A 16,918-nucleotide genomic window follows, 5' to 3' on the forward strand; every position below is an offset into this window, starting at 1 on the left:
TGCAGTCCCTCCACACACCGCTACTGCCACCAACTGAGCAGGATGAGGGCAGCCAGGGATGCTTTTAACTCAGAATTCCAGGGTAAGGGATACAGCATCTCCCGTGGGGTCTGCAGGCCTGTGCCCGTGGGCCTGGTGTGGTGGGAGCAGGGCTGTTCCCGTGGGAGCAGGCTGCCGTGCTAACAAGGCTTTGCTAACGAGCTGGCACTGAGCCCAGGCCTGGGGCCGGCAGAGGGGAGCGAGGGGCCAGGGCTGGGGGGGTTCACCCACACTGCGCAATGGGCGAGGGCTGGGGGACTAGCCCTGAGGGGCAACCCACTGCCCTGGCACCAGGCACAAGATGTGCTGCTTCCCTGGAGCCCTTCCCTTCCCCACTCTCCAGGGCTGCTGCTGCCATGGCACTTACTAGGGTTCTTGCTCCCACATATCCCATTCCTCAGGAGTCCCACTTCCCAGGGCCTCACTCCCACGTGTCCCATTGTTCTCCAGGGGATTCTTCTCTCACAGGTGTCTTGTTCCCCATGGATCCCCCTCCCTCAGGGTCCTGTTTCCCTGGGGTCTAACTCCCACAGGGGCCCTGCTCCCATGGGGGTCCCCACGCATCCATGTCCGTGTGTCTGTGCTGTCCTGCTCTTCATCTGTGTACACTAACCCTGCATGTCTGTGTCCCTGCTGTCCTCATGCACATCTGTGCACCCATATGGCATGTGTCTGTCTGTCCGTGCCCCTCGGGATGCCATGTGTCAGATGCCAGCCTGCATGCCAGCACCTCACCCGCCCCAGTGATGCCCGAGACCTGGGCACATTCACATCTTTATTCTCACCTCTGGCCTGCCGCCACCACCAGCATCATCCCCACCAATAATTTACAAGTGTCAGGGGTGGCCCTGGGGCAGCCAGGCTGGTGACAGGAACAGCAGAGCCACTCTGCAGCCGGCAGACTCGGGGTGATGGTGAGGGTCCGTGGTGGTTCCCCCCCATGTGATATGTACATTATACAGAGCTACCCAGAGCAACACAACACATTAAAAAAGATCTACTCTTATGTACAGTATTTATAAAAAGCATCCCAGCCTCCACCACCTCATAAAAAAATACGTCTCTTATATACTTTGCCGCAGGACAGACCCCCCCCAACCCTGTGCTGCCCACCCTGCCTGGCTGCCCTCTGTACTGGGAGGGGAGGCGGGGGTGGGAGAGCCGCTCTCCGGGTTTTGGCATGGTTTGGGGCATCCCAGCGGCATGGATGGATTGATGGATGGGTGGATGGATGGGTGAGGGCTGTGGGGTTCTGAGTGCTGGCCCAGGGAAGCAGGGACAGCTTGGGTTTCTGGGGTGCCCATCACCCTGGCATCTGGGCATGCAGACAAGGGGCGCCTCCAGAGCCCTGAGCTTGCCCCCAGTGAGTGCTGCCCCCAGACCCCAAGCCCCCCTCATGCCCCTCGGGTGCACCAGGCCCCCAGCAGCTGAGCCACAGCATGGCACGATGCCAGTTAATGCAGAGCCCATGGCATGTATGCCACCTCCCTGGAGCAATGCAGCTGGCCCCATACAGGGCCCAGGGGTCAGCAGGGTCCCATCCACAGGCACCAGGAGCCAAGAGTTCCCCTGGCAGGCTCAGGAGCAGCAGGCTGGCCACCACCAGCCACAGCATGAGGACCACACTTGCCCACAGGGACCAGGGTGCCCCTGTGATGCCAAGGCAGCGGTGGCATCTCTCTGGGGATGGGGGGATGGCAGGGGAGATGGCAGGTGGCTTGGGCACAGGTGCTGTCACAGGTCCAACTGCCATGCTGGATTCCAGCCCCCACAGACACTGTTCAGCAGGCTCTTGATGCTATCTGGGGGGGACCAGGAAAGTGTCCAGTCCTCTATCCCCACGGCAGGCAGTGCCCTGCACCCCTGGCAGTGTCTGCTGCTGGCGGCTCTTGGGGTGCAGAAAAGCTCCACCTGACAGTCAGCTCCAGGTGAGGTAGGGCAGTATTATTCTCCCCATTTTACAGATGGGGAAACTGAGGCGCAGAGCAGGGAGGGTGCCCGCTGGAGTGGCTGGGGGCACAGGACCTGCCCCGGGCTCACTGCCCCATCCTGGACACAGGTTGAGGAGTCTCCATGCCTGCCATGGCTCATGCCCTCTCACCATCACCACAGGTGATGGGCAGCAACAGCGGAAGTCCCCAGGGAATCCTGGTGGGGCTGCAGCATGGGGGCTGAGCCCGGGGTCGGCTCTCCCTGGGGCACCAGGTGGGTGGGGGGGAGGTTGGCGTGGGCATCCGGTTTGTGGCTAGTGGCTGCCGCCGCTCTTCCCCCCACCCGTGGCCCAGTCGATGATGATGAAGCTCAAGCTCATGATCATGAAGACCACCCCGAGGAGGGCAAAGCAGGCAGCCTGTGGGGACAAGGAAGGGACTCAGGGATGGCCAGGGCAACAGGGTTCCCAGGCAGCCTCAGAACCCCATGCCTGTCCCCATCCTTGTGCCCCTGCCCATGCTTACCAATATTTTGGGGGTGGAGCGCAGCGGCTCCTTGTCCTTGGGCATGATGCGGATGTAGAAGATGGCAGGGAAGATGAAGATGAGGCAGGGAGCGGAGGTGGCACCTGGAGCAGACAGGGACAGAGTGGGCAGGGGCCTCCCACCCTGCAGCTCAGCCCTGCCAGCCCCACTGCCATGACAGGTCCTATCCACCCTCACCCCCTCCTTGCCCCCCCAGTACTGGCAAAGCCTTCCAGGAACTCAGGACGCAGTGTGCTGGCACTGTCCCCACACCCCTCCCGCAGCCCAGGCCCTGGCACCAAGCTGAGTGCTGAGCAGGGGGAGCCTGCCTGGGGGGATGAAGGGAAACACGCAGGGGAAGAGCAAGTGCCGGCACTGCGCTGTGGGAACCAGCCTGCCAGGACAGGGATGGGATGGGGGATTCACACAGCCACCTGCTCCTGGTGTGGTGAGAAGGGGAAACTGAGGCACGGGAGGGTCAGTCAAAGTTGAGCACCAATCAGGACAGAGTCTGGCATGCTGCTGCAACACCCCATGATCAAGGAGGGACAGAAGCAGGGCACTGCCACCCACCAATCAAGCCGAAGATGCCCAGAATGGAGGGGGCAAAGATGACGAGGAGGTTGATGAAGGTCAGCAGGATTACGGCAATGGTGATGTGGCGGATCCAGCTGAAGTCTTTCCCTTGGAACAGCATCTGCTGGATGGCCCGACGTACCTGGGGACAGGGACAGGGTATCACACTGCATCCTTGGAGCCAGGACCCATACCCTGTCACTGCAGTCCTGCTGGTCCCCATCACCCCTATTCCAGCCCTATCCCTATGGCACTGCAGATCACCATCACCCCTTTCCCTTGCCAGGCTCTGACCCTGATGCCCCTGGTTCCTGTCACCGCTTCACAGCCTTGTCCCTGTGGTCCTGCCTCTGCTCCATCACCCCTGCCTCTGCCCCAGCCCTGTTCCTGGCACCCAGAATGTCTTGTTCCCCAATCCCTGTCTTCATCAGTGCATCAGTTTCCCTTCTCAAAGCCTAGTGCTGAAACCACCTGGCATTCCTGTGTGGCCACTCACCGGGAAGAGGACAATGGGGACGGTGAGGGTGACAGCCGTCAGCACAGCCACACGCACGCACAGGATGAGCACATCAAAGGGGTCCACCTTGTTGTACGTGTGCAGCAGCTCTGACTCCACACGGTCTGTGAACACCATCAAGGAGCCCCTGGGTGAGCCCCAGCACCACCACCCTCCTGGCACAGGTGTGCCAGCCCCAGCCCGCTCCCCGAGGCTCACCGTAAAACGTGAGGTAGCCAAAGAGGGCAGCCAAGAAGTACATGAGGTACATGACCATGATGGAGATGTTGGAGATGCACTGCATCTTCTTCTTGGAGGGGCTGCAGGACACGGTGGGCTCAGCACAGCCCCATGGCAGGCACTGACACCAAGCACCCGCCCAGTGAGGAGGGGTGATGCCAGAACACTCTGGGGTGTGTGTGGGATGTCCAGAGAGGGGCTGTGTTCCCCTTCCTGGGCAGGGTGGTGTGTTGAATCATCCACCATCAACCAGCCACCCACTCTTTCTGGGTTACAGCCCCCACATCCCAGGGGTCCCACCACCACCCCTGGATCATGGCACCCACCTCCCAGGGGTCATACACCCCTCCACCCATTCTGAGTTGCATCACACACCTCCCAGAGGTGATAGCACCCGCCCTGGTTTGTATCACCATCTCCTGGGGGTGATATTGCCTACCGCCCACCTGCTCACCCACCCAAGGTTGGATCACCCACCTCCTGAAACTGAGATCACCCATCCCAGGTCCTATCAGGCACCATCCACCCACCCACTCACCCACCCAGGGTCGTATCACCCACCTCCCCACGATGCCCCAGCACAGGTCCCACACATGGGTGGCACCACCTTTGTGTGGGTGCCTGATGAAGCCCACCCCTCCCCGTGGGTGCCCCCACCCAGGACTCACTCCTTCAGCTCGGTGTAGATGGGCAGGACTTCGGGGTGGCAGACAAAGGCGAAGGCCATGATGGGGATGGTGTACGCTGTCTGTGTGAGAGGAGCACGACTGACTGCTGGGGATCCAGTGGCAGGTGCTGCCAGCACCAGGACCACCCATCTTCATAGGGTGCATGTGGTGGGGGCTCAACCAGAGCCTCAAGGGTCATCCCAGGCCCTACCTGTGAGTTCAGGGTGAAAAAGCTGGGTGTGCAAGTGTCCTGCTCAGGGGCCTGGAGGACTGTGTAGCCATTCTGGTAGTCACTAGTGCTGACAGTGGTGGCGTTGAGGATGGCCGTGATGTTCCCCTCCTGCTCTGGAAGTGGGCAGGGGATCTGGAACTTCTTGTAGATGACCTGTGGTGGTGGGGACATGGGGATAGTCAGCTCTTGGTGCCCCCAACTCCCAGCACACCTTGCCCACACCAGCACCGTGCCCAGCAGGAGAGTGACCCTGCCAGGACCCCTCCAAGGGACACCCTTCGCTAGTGCTGCCCTGTGGCGATGCTGCTCCCCCAGCCTGTCCCTGTGGGGGTGGGCAGTGGGACAGAGCAAGGCAGCAGCACGTGGAGGGGCCACATGTGCAGATGCCCTCCCGGCACCTTCCCCTTCTCCCTTTCCACAACATTCGGTTCCTTCAGCCAAAAATAACCCAGCAGCTTGACAGCCCTGCCACAGCGTCTCTGCAGCCCCGAGCATCCGCTGTCCCTGCTGCCTCTGCTGTCCCCACAGCAACCAGCCCAGCCTCACACCCCAGCAGGAGGGATGCTTGGCACCCCAAGGCACCGGCACGTGCCAGCGGGTGCTCACCGAGATGAGGAAGAAGACCATACAGCTGAGGGAGAAGCCGCTGGCGTAGCCAAGGTAGCCTGGGGAGGGACGAGAGTGGCCGGTGGGTGTGGGCGGGACCCTTGCTCTGGCTAAGTGTCCCCTCCTTGCCCAGCACATCCAGGCTGGCACCATCACCCCACAGGAGACCCAGGGTGCCAGACCCTTGTGCCATGAGTAGCATCTCCCTGACTTACCCAGCTGTTTCATGAGGGCCAGGGGCAGGATAATGGTGACAGAAACCAGGATCACCAGGTAGTTGCCATTCATGTACCAGTCCCTGGAAGCAGAGGGCCTGCTCACCACCCCTGCTGGGCACAGGGGGCAGAGGCAGCCACTGGGGGGCCCGTCTGCCATTCCTAGGGACCCTTAAGCTGGCAAATCCCAGGGCACGTGTCCCCTGAGGCTGGCATTCCTGCTCTGCTAACATCCCTGGGGACCCCTGAGATGGCATCCTTGGGGACCCCTGAGGCCAGCATCCCTGGGGGCCCTCCAGCTAGGGTTCTGTCTCCCCCCACAGTGGTGCTAGAGTTGCTAGTGGGGATGTGGGCATGGGGTGGGGGGACCTATACCCAACCAGTCCCCCACCCACAGCCCCAGGTTCTGCTCAAGGAGGAAAGCCTGATCCCAAGGGGATGTGAGGAGCAGGGATTGGAAGTTCAGCTCGGTTTAATCTCACCCAGGGGCTTATTCAGCACTGACAGTTATCAAAAATAGTAGTGGCTTAATGATAGTAAATCCCTGCCATGGGCAGCACAGCTGGAGCCAGAGCCCCGGCGCCTGCCCGGGGAAGGCACGCAGGCAGCGTGGGCAGGAGGCACTCACGTGGTCTTCTCCTCCAGGTTCAGGAAGGTCTGGATGACCAGAGGCACTTCAGATTTGACAATGTACAGGTAGCTGGACATGGCTGCAGGGCAGAAGGAGGTCTTGCTGCACTGGTGTTCTCTGATCCCATCCCCTGTCCCCAGCCCTGACGCGTCCCCCCAGCGCCATCCTCACCTCCGATGTTCTGCAGTGTGATGGCGATGGCTGCAGCCAGCTTCCCCGGCGTGCCGAAGGCTCGGTAGCCCAGCTGCTCGTAGGCGCGAATGCCTGTGGGATGGGGAGCCGTGGTGGGTGAGAGTCAGGATGGGACCCCCTGGAACGGTCCTGCTGAGGACTTGGCACTCACCCACAATGCCCGAGGACTTGAGCAGCAGGTGGATGGAGTAGCTGGAGAGCAGGGCCACTGCTGTGAGGAGGAAGCTGCAGGAGGAGAGCACAGTTACCAGTTACAGCACAGGGCTCAGACATGGCTGTGGGGCAAACCCCATGCAGATGTGCTCTGCCTGTGAGTAGCTGTCCTGGCAGGATACCACCCCCCTGCCTCATCACCAGTTTGGGTGTTCATGGGGCAGATTCAGTCCATGTCTCCACACCCAAAAGGAACCATCACTCGTGTCCTTTGTCTGACTTTGTAGTAAGGAAGGCAAACCTTCTCCCTCCTCCTCTTCCCCCCAAGGGGGGCACAGCACTCAGCAGAGCAGGCAGACTCAGCCAGCAGGACACTGGTCCCTGCATCACCCCAAATCAGAGACTTCTTTCTTGCCTGCACCCACCAATCCCCTTGGAGGAGCCCCCCACACCTGGACACCCCTTCCCATACCCCCATGGCACTCACAGGAAGAGGATGATGCCGGTGTTGGCCATGGCATAGGCCAGCCCCAGGATGCCGCTGCCCATGATGGCATTGCTCAGATTGAAGACGGACATCCCAAAAGACGTCTTCCCCTCAAACTGTTCACAGGGCACAACGGGAAGGGGATGAACCAGTCACACTGGGAGCTTGCCCCATCCCAGCCCCACCACTTTGCCCATGCTGCTACTCACGTCAGTGAAGTGTGTTTGTTTCTTCTCAGCACCGTGGGGCAGGAACTCCTCCATCTCCGCCACGCCAGTCTGGTTCTCCTCAAATCTGTCCACGAAGGGAGAGGAGTGAAGCCAAAGCAGAGACAGGGGGCATCAGCACTGGCTGGTATCTCAAGGGCAGGGAGCAGCTTGGAGGACCCCCCAAGTCCCTGGCACCACCGCTTGCCCTGAGGCCCCTACCTGTCACCTGCCAGTGAGGGGACAGTGGAGGTGGTGAGTGCGGCCGTGTGCTTCCCATTGGGCACCAGCTCCACCATCTCAGCCTGGAGCGGCACGTCCGTGGTATCCATGGCTGGGAGACAGCTGGGCTTGCTATGGGCTCTACTCAGACTCTGCAAGAGGGAGGCAACAGAGGTCCAGCTCTGGGCAGGAGAGCCGGAGGGGCTGGCCTGGAGTCTCACAAGTCCTGCCTCCACCAGGGACAGTGGAGTTGGGCTCAGCACCAGCGCTGGTGGCACGGCAGGGACAGGCACCCAGGGATGAGAGGGGTCACTGAGCCAGGCATCACCGTGGCTGTGCTTCCCCCTTCTGCCCGCTCAGCACACAATGTCCCGTGGAACTCAGCCCCAGCTCCAGTATTCCACTAGAGTCCCAATGTGGGATTGTCCCCTTGCCCAGCCGAACATCCCACAGCCCACCCCATTCCCTTGCTCACAGCACAGCACAGCAGCACCCAGTCCCGGAGTCCCCATCCCCGCCGCCTGCCCACCTCCACTCCCCTGCCTGCAGCTCTCAGCTCCATGACTCAGTTTCCCCTCCTGGAGACGGGTGCCAGCAGGCTACTGGGGGTGTTTGGGAGGGCGGCTGAGGACGGGGTAGGGAGCTCAGGGACCCCCCAGCCACCGTTTTGTAAAGCCCGTGGTGCTGCCCGGCGCGAAGGGCTCACCCACGTCCCGCCGCTGCCGGGGTGCCAAGGCGGGGGGCTCGGGGGCACGTCAGGGCTGGACAAACGGAGCAGGAAAGAGCGCGGGGCCGGGAGACAGCTCCTTGGCAGGGGAAGGCGGCCGGGCTGCCGAGCGCGGGACGCCTTGGCACGCCGCACAAAGCCGCCTCTGTGCGAGCCTCGGCCCTCCCCGCCCCGCTGGGAAACGGCACAGGGTGGCTTTCTGGGGCAGCCTGGCAGCCGGGGCAGGGTCCCGCCACCCCCCACTGCCCCGAGGGGCTGGGGTCTTGTCCGGCTGGCCAGGGGGCTCCACACCCGGGGCTATGTCCAGCCAAGGGCCCGTGCCACCCAGCTAGAGGTTAGGCCGGCTGGGATGTAGCACGGTCCCCAAGCCCAAGAGGATGCTGCTGCCCCACCACCCCGCTGCCTGGGGTCACCACGGGCTGAGCAGGGCACATGCCCATCTTTATGCTCCCGGGGGACTGGTGTCCCCAGAGATCTGAGGAGCCTTCCCACAGCACAGTCGGGTCCAGCAGTCCTCCTGGCACGCAAGGGAAGGATGACACGGCAGGGTGTGGCTGCCAGCACCTCCGGTCTCCTGAGCTGCTGCCCTGCTTGTTCCTGCCCATCCAGGCCACAAAGACGACCTGGCAGGGTCATCCCAGGCCACTCACTGGCTGCTGCCACTGCCAGGGGGGCCTAGCCCCAAAGGTTGGCCCAGGGAGGCGGGAACATATTTGGGCCACCCTGCCTGCAGCACCCGGCCAGGTGGGGAAACTGAGGCAGGACACAGGCCAGCAGGGACCAGAACAAGAAGGTTCAGACATGCGGGGGACGAGAGGGAAGCGCAGGGCGGGCTCTGGGTGATGATTTATCCCCTCCACTAGGCCTCCGCTTGGGATGGATCCAGGCTTGAACAAGGCTGCCAGCACGTCCAAAAGCCACCGTTAACTCTGCGCCTTCCCACCACCACAGGCAGGCATCACTGAACCCACCACTCACCCAGTATGGGACTGAGGGGGGGCACCAGATCCGTGATGTTCCATCACCTCCCTCAGCCCCCCAGTGCCACTGAGCTGCCTGCGGGCAGGGCTTCACCGCATCCCGCTGGTGGCAGGCAGGAGCTGCCCACTCCCCTGCCCGCTCCCCCACGGGCGCCAGGAAGGCTGGACACTCTTGTCTGCAGCCCCTTTCTTCTCCCAGGTTATAATTACACCTCTCTGGGCAGCTCAGGAAATACCAACTTCTTCCCCCAAGCGTCTCTCAGAATAGCAAGCGGCACGGCCAAACTCATTCAGCATGCACCGGGCTTCGCTCTGCCACCCAGACGCTTCCTCCCACCGGGCAGCCCTGGCACAGCCTTGGCACAGCCCTGGCAAAGGCTCAGCACCACTCACTGCCACTTCCCCAGCTGGCCCTGGCCTTTGCCCCTCGGCCAGGGTCTCCTGGTGGCAGCGGCCAGGGAAGGGGGGAGATGAAAGAGGAGGGAGCATGAGACGATTCGATCGGGCAGTGAGAGCCCTGCCTGCCGCTGTTTGCCTTGCGATAAGGCAGAACAACAAATACAGAGTGATGGGTGGCCCTGAAGAGGTGGCTTGGTTCCCCTCCAGCCTGGGGTTGGTGGGTTCACCACTTCATCGTGCCCACCTTAGTTGGGAACCCTCTGCTCTGGGCAAAGAGCATCTCCCTAAGGATCTCCTTCCTCAGGGTGCCACGCAGATGGGATGCTGCCATCTTCACTGCCGTGTTGGGTAGCCCACACGCTGCCTGGCAACATCCCACTCCTGACCACCAGCCCAAGTGCCCACTTGCCCAGCTTGATGGTGTGGACCTGCCCACATGCATGGGCACAACCCCCCCGCTGTGGCACCCAGGGCCGCGTTCCTGGGGGTGCTGAGCAAGCTGCATCGATTTCCCGGCATGCGCCTCTCCGCTGCCTGGAGTGCAGTGTCCCGGGCTCTGGGACACACGGACAGAGACAGCCCCGCTGCAGCCAGACCTCCCACCTCTCCCAGGCTGCTCCAGCTGTCCCAGGCCTTGGTGACACCCCACCAGCACTGCAGTGTGGCCAGGCAGCCTGAGCTGGGCCCTGGTGCTGATGGAGCACGGAGCCAGATGCGTGGGACGGCACGTACCGTCCCGCCGGCCACGTCTGCGCTTCAGGAGAGGCTGCGTTTGCTCTCGCACACCGCGTCCCGGCCAGCACAGACGCCTGCCCGCCCTTGCTGGGATGGGGACACGTGTGTGGGGCAGCAGGGCTCCCAAATCCCTGCCCTGCTCTGGCAGACGGGCAGTCCTGGCCTCACCCCGGCACCCTGCCAGCCTTTCTCAGGGACCAGGGCACCATGGAGTGGGTTTCAGATCTCGAAGGGACTGCATCTCTCTCTCTGCCTCACATCTCGCTTTCAGGCAGACTTTATTTAAAAGGTGGAAAATCCCAGCGGGAACAAGGCACAGTTGGGAGTGGGGGGCAGAGCAGGGGACCTCTGTCAGCAATGCCATCAGATATGTTGGATGGGAGGTCCCTTGCATCTGGTAACGTGGCCAGGAGGATGTGTACCACCCTGGGCAAGCCTGGCTCCTGCACTGTGCCAGTTCCCTCGGTCAAGCCCCGGCCCAGCACAGTCCACAGCGGTGCCGGTGGCAGTGTGGCACTCGTGGGGACAGTGTCCTGCCGGCCGTGCCCGTGCCAGGCAGCACCAGCCCAGGGGGCTGTGGCCCACCATGCCCCCACAGCCCACAACACCCGTCTGTGAGCACCCACTGCTCCCACCCGTGGGGAATGAAGGCACAGGCTCTCCCTGGCGGCAGGTGAGTGCTCCCCCAGGCCAGGGACCCCCACAGGGCAGACTCCCTCCCCATCTCCTCTCCCTTGCAGTTGAATCCTTTATAATCCGGCCCAGCTGGGGCTGTGGGACTATTCCGGGTGGTAATCCGGCTTTAGCGCCAAGCCTGCCGCAGCTGCCGGCCTGCGTGCTGGCAGCCAGGTATCCCGCTGCTGCTCCCGGTGTGTGCCCGGGGGATGGCACCCCCCCGCCCCTGCCCGCCTGCCCAGGTGGCTCTTCAGGTTTCAGCAGAGCTGGGCACACAGGTCTCATATTTCCTGAGGCTGTGCCGATGACGGAGCCCTGCCAGAGAGATGGGCGGCATGGGCAAGTGGGCAGGGATGCCACTCGTGTTCTCCCCACTGCCATCAGCCCCAGCCCTGGGGTTACCCCCAGCACTGCTGCTGGGCCCAGCGAGACCCCAGCCTGGGGTCCCTGGTCAGCCTCTGGCACTGCTTTGGGCACAGGGGTGTGTGGGCACACGGGCACTGCTGGGCAACAGCCCAAACCTGGGTGGTCTCTGAGCAACCCCTCCCCAGGGAAATTGACCCCAGCAGGGCACACAGCAGAGAAACCCCCCCTTTCCTTGCCCTCCACAGAGAGCCCCCCTCCACAGCTGCCCTGGGACTAGGGTCTGCCCTTCCTCTGAAGCACATACAGCCAATAGCCTTCCCCCCAGCCTGCCTTCCTAAAATTAGCAACCAAAACCTGTTTTTAACCTGTGGTGTTCCACCCCCCACCTCCCAGCCAAGCAAAGGCAGTGTCAGGGTGCCACCTTCCCCAGAGGAAGGGACACCCAAAAAGGCAAATTCAGCCATTCAGGGGATGGCCAGGCACCTCAGCTTTGGGGCAAATGTTCTGGGGGGCAGCCACATGGGCATGGGAACCCCAGCAGCTGTGGGGAAGGACAGCTCGAGGCAACCTGCCTGGTGCATGGCTGGAGAACCTCTCTGGATAGCCCTGCTCTAGACCTTCCCCAAAGAGATCTTCTGGAGATTCCCCTGAGATAGCTCCACCTGAGATCCTCTGGAGATGACAGCCCCACAAGATGGTCATGCCAGCCCCACTCATGCCCCCAGCACGAGCTGGGTAGAGTAGGCACTGCTCCTGGGCTCACCTCTCAGCCCCAGATACCACACCACGGCTCAGCCTTGGGTCAGGCAATTCCCCTGGTGCTCCGGCCAGGGCAGGATTGGCACCAACAAGTAGGAACAAGTGGCTCTGGAAGCTGCTGTCCTGGCTAGCAGGGCTCTGGCAGCACCAACACCTGCGTGGGCACTTCTGCCCATCTCTGTTGCACCATGTGGACAGCAGTGTCCATCCAGGGTCTTACCTCTAAGAGCCCAAGTGGCACCCATGTCCTGGGGAACAGCTCTGCCTGAGCCTGGGAATGTGCCTGCCTGGAGAATATGGCAACAGCTGAGCTGGCCCGGGGCCACTGTCCTGCAGCAATGGACGTGCTAGGGTTTGGGACACACCAGGGAGGGGAAAGGCAGTTCAGGAGAGGGGGTGGTGGAGCCATGGAGAGGGTTTTCCAGTGCCACAGCTCAGCCATGGCATCACCTGCCAGGCACACAACCCAGGATGGGGCTGCACTGCAGGTATCAGCCACCACCATCCTGCCACATCCTTCAGCATCCAAGCACCAGTACTGAGGCAAGCTGGGAAGAGCAGCGAGGAAGCTGAGGCCAGGTGAGGGGAGTCATGTCCAGCACTGGGACAGTCCAGGCTGCTGCTGTCACCTGCCAGCTTGAGTCCATGTGGTACAAGGTCAGGTGGCAGCTGGCAGCATGGGGATGGGGACAGGGTGGGCACAGTACAAGGCCAATGGCACTCAGTGTGGTTCTTGGGGAGGCTGGGTGAGACACCAGCTTGAGCCCAAAGCATCTCAGGCAGCACTAAACTGTATGACGGGTTTTGTTTTAAACTTCAAACATTGCCCTCCAGGAATGCAGGGCCACCCAGGGAAGATGGTGGCACAGGTAGTGGCACTGCAGAGACTGATGGACAGACAGTGCCTGGAAAAGGACACGTCAGGTTTTCTACCACACCTCTACAGTTTTGTTTTGCCTTGGAAGCAAGATGCTTTCCAGGAGTTCACACTCCCCAAAAAACAACAAGCCTTAGCGGGATGACACAGAGGGGTCAATAGCAAAACCTCCAAGGTGCCATTTGCTGCTGGCAGCGCTGGGGACATCAGGAGGGACTGGCCTCAGCCACAGCCCCGTGTCCCTCCGGCACCCCCAGCACAGCCCCCCGTAGCAATCAGGATCCATGATTCGCCCAAGTCCTGTGGCACCACCACTGTGCCCTGCCATGCCACTCTCACCATTGGACCAGCCTGACATTTGCTCCACGGGGACAGCAGGACCGGGCTGGCTGTGCCCCGCTGCCATGGGGGACCCAGCCAGTCCCAGACCTGCGTCAGCGGCTGGGGAGGCACGCGGCGGCCGAGACCCACGCGGCGAGGAGACCCGGGGGCATGGGGGTCCGTCCTGTCCCCGACCCGCCTCTGTTTTCTCAAGGGTTGCACTTCCAAAGGAGCCCGTGGGATTCCGCTCCTTCCCCCATCCCCATGCGCCAAGGAAAATAGGCTCTGCCGGTGCTTGTTTGTTTGCCGTGGCCGTGGCCCCGGCGTGTGATTACAGCTGCAGCACGGCCGGGTGCTGTGGGGCCCTTTGCGCCTCAGCCAGGGTCCCCCGCAGTGCCCGCACCCCCATGCCACCCCCGAGTGGAATGGAGTGTCCCACTGCCCCTCAGCATCCCTGGCCACCAGAGCCAAGGCACACGGGCACGCTGTTCTGGGAGACAGGGCAGTGTTGCGAGGCACGGGCGCCTTTCTCTGGGGTACCCCCTTGAAGCCACAGGGACCAGGCAGGTCTAACACCTCTTCTTGGGCCCGGTCCAAACACCAGTGGAAAATTCCCCATCTCATCCGCGTCAGCTCGGCACAGCCATGCGCTCTGCAGCCAGCCAGGGTTCTGCTTCCCTGTCATCCCACCTGTTGGGGACTTGCCAGGTCCCCGGTCTCACCCATGCCACTGCAGGGCCAGCTCAGCTTGGGGACCCCAAGTCCAGCAACCACCCGCTGTGGTCCACTTTCCCTTGGGGAAGAGTTCATTCCAGTGGGACTTTCACAGCTGGCACGGCAGAGAGGGCCACCGTGCTGGCTGGCATAGGACACGCGTGGCCGACAGGAACGCAATGTGCTGCCTGGCTTTCCACGCCGCTGTCCCGGGCAGCCAGGCTCTATAAATACCACAGCCTATGGAATCACCGCACGCGGGTCCCAGCCAGCCCCAGTGCCCCTGACGGCGGCATCACTCTCCCTGCCCGTGCCCCCTGCTCCGGCACCCCGGCATCCCTGACACCCGATCCTGGCCACAGCCACTTCCAGCCTTCAGAAACATATGTCATTCCCACGGGCGATTAAAAATTAAAGCAGAAAAAAGGGAAAGTAAAGGGAGTCTGGGGGTTGGTGTCACTGAGTATCAGCGGAATGATGAACGCTGAAGCCCCCAGCACCGCGGTCCGGCCAGGGGCACTATCAGGGTGTTGGGGTACCCGGGCGGTGCGGCAGGGCTCTGCCTGCCCCTGCACTTGCGGGATCTGTCACCCACCCGTGAGAAGGTGCCAGCCGCCGGGAAGTGGCAGGAGTACAGCAAAGCGAAAAGCCCCGGGGCTCTGCCACCTGCCAGAGCTGCCAGGCCCCGGAGTCTTTCCGGTGCTGCCCGGCGCCGGGAGGAGGAGGAGGGAATGGAGGAGGAGAGAGACGAAAGCGGGGCCGGCGAAAGACGGGTCGGAAAGGACTGGATGGGGTGCAGAGGAGAATTAGGGGAGGTGAGGGGTCCGAGCGCCCGGTAGCCTCCAACCACGGAGCTTCACGGAGGAGAAGGCAGCGAGCTTGGGAGTGAGAGCAGCAGGGGAGATCGGAGAGACCTACCTGCCCTCTCTCCGCGGTGCCTCTGCTGCGGGCTGGGGCAAGCAGCCCCCGGTGGCCGGTGCTGCGGATTAGAGACTATCCTGCGACCGTAATCCCGGCGGAGCCGGAGATTAAACTGGACCCGATCCCGCCCCCCGCGCGGAGGCTCCCAATCTCCTCTCCGCCGGGGCACAGGAGGGGCGCTGGGGAGCGGGTGGAGCGACCGCTCCGCATCGACCGACCCCTGCCCCGCCCCGCCCCGCCCCGGCGGGACCGCCGCTCCTCGGGCACAGCCGCCCACCGGGGACCGCTGCCCCAGCGGGCACCAGGGTCCAACTGGGCATCACCTCCGCAAGTGAATCGTTCCCCCACCAGGCATCATCCCCCACTGGGCATCGATGTCCAGTCAGCGCTGCCCTATCTGGAATAGGTACGTCACCAAGCAACCCCAATGCACCGCACATGGCCACTGCATGGGATCTGTGCCCCTCTAGGCACGATCATTACATTGGGCATCCCTGTCCTGCCAGGTATTGACACCCCACCGGGCATCCCTACCTACAGCAGCTCAGGCTCCTGTCCTGACGGAGATCGGTGGCTGCTTCTAAAGGGCTGGGCCAGTGGCTCTAATCTACTTGATGGGCTCAATCCAGTATGTGTTGAGTGTGGGCACAGGGTTTTCCCCTCTCTCAGACAGGGACAGGTCACCCAGCAGCACACCTTCAGTCAGATTCTCTCCCCGGCCCGGGAAGCTTAGGCTGTTCCCACGTTTAAGCAGCCCAGCTGACTGCCCTGCTCATGGTGCCTGCTGCCCTCACAGCACTCACCCCAGCATCTCAGCACACTGGGAGTAAACAATCCACGTGGAATCATGACCCCGAGTAACTGGGACAGGCCAGCCCTCTCCTCCAGTCTCCATCAAACCTCCCCACTTGAGCTGAAAGATGTCTATTTCCATGAAGACACAAATCCCCATACAAGTTCCCCAAAGAGGAAATTTCTCCCAAGTGCATCCCACATGCTTTAGGGAGAACCGTGGGCTCTGGTGAGTCACCAGTTGTGTCCCCAAAGATTCCCTGTCCCTTGACAAAGTCTGTCAGCCCTAAACTCCTTCCTGCTCCTCTGTGCTGCCCAGCTTTTACTTCAGAGGAAAATTTTGGGGGTCCACGCTTGGGACTCCGCCCACCCCCCATGCTGAGCTGCAAGCCCTGCCCAGCTGCTGTGCACTGGCAGAATGGCTCCGCATGCTGCTGGAAGGTTTTATTTGTGTTATGCATATCTTTCATAAATCCTTGCGAAGCCTCGGGCGGCCTGGGATGGAAACGGCTTTGCCAGCCAGCAGTGAGCGTCGCCATCGGGAGAAGAGGCACCCTCTAGCCTGGACATCGAGGGATGTTAAATATTCAGTGGCGGCTCTGCCCTCACGCTCCCGGCAATCCCGCGGCTCCTGTTACTGCCGCTCTCCTTTGGCTGGAGACGTACATCCATTAACTAATTTCTAATAACAGCAGCATGCGTAAGTGCTGAACCAGCGCTGGCTGGCACGCCGGGGGACTGGAGGCAGCCAGGTTTGGCAGTGTGACGGGGGAGCCAGAGGCACCCAGAGGATGGGCACGGCTGGCCTCAAGCCATCAGCTTAACCCTTTCCCTGCTCTGGTGAAGCCGGGAGCAGCCACGTGGCACCTGCGGAGAGACGTCCCGGGATGGGTGGCAACGCAACTCTCCAGGGTTGTAAAAGGCGGCCAAAGAGCTTCCGCCCCGTAAGCAAACACGGCACAGGTGCTGGGCACAGGGACAGGCAGTGCAGCCCCATGGCACAGGGTGCGGCGACTGCCGTGGGGTAGCATGCTGGAGGACCTCTGGGAAGTGACTCGGAGGCTGTCTGCTCCTTCCCAGCCTCCAAATGCCCTTGCCCTGCAAGTGGCACAAATGCAGCCATGTCAGCCTTTTACTGTCCCCTCTCTTGTCCAGCATGTGACACCCCTCTCTGGTGTTTCCACCTTCCAGGTGGGAAGAGGACGTGGGCTCCACCCTGTCAAGCTGAAGCTT

The 16,918-nt window shown here is 62.2% G+C and overlaps 1 protein-coding gene across 2 annotated transcripts; it reads right to left on the reverse strand.

Moving 5' to 3' along the window:
- Window positions 1-801: 801 nt before the first annotated feature.
- On the reverse strand, window positions 802-15,050 carry SLC38A3 (solute carrier family 38 member 3). Of its 2 annotated transcripts, XM_005522139.3 has the most exons (16): window positions 14,891-15,050; window positions 7,420-7,571; window positions 7,201-7,285; window positions 6,992-7,107; window positions 6,503-6,576; window positions 6,331-6,423; window positions 6,157-6,238; window positions 5,529-5,611; window positions 5,314-5,372; window positions 4,687-4,860; window positions 4,476-4,555; window positions 3,787-3,887; window positions 3,568-3,692; window positions 3,069-3,213; window positions 2,496-2,599; window positions 802-2,389 (listed from the first exon to the last, which is right to left on the reverse strand). In XM_005522139.3, exons 2-16 carry the CDS (start codon window positions 7,527-7,529, stop codon window positions 2,285-2,287), a joined length of 1,536 nt encoding a protein of 511 aa, XP_005522196.1. In that variant the 5' UTR covers window positions 7,530-7,571; window positions 14,891-15,050; the 3' UTR covers window positions 802-2,284. The 2 variants fall into 2 exon arrangements, with proteins under 2 accessions (XP_005522196.1, XP_014107294.1); XM_014251819.2 differs by lacking the exon at window positions 7,420-7,571.
- Window positions 15,051-16,918: the final 1,868 nt, after the last annotated feature.

The sequence above is a fragment of the Pseudopodoces humilis genome, chromosome 13 (assembly GCF_049639895.1).
Source record: "Pseudopodoces humilis isolate 2021_Gansu_Grassland_sample_001 chromosome 13, ASM4963989v1, whole genome shotgun sequence".
Lineage (NCBI taxonomy): Eukaryota > Metazoa > Chordata > Aves > Passeriformes > Paridae > Pseudopodoces > Pseudopodoces humilis.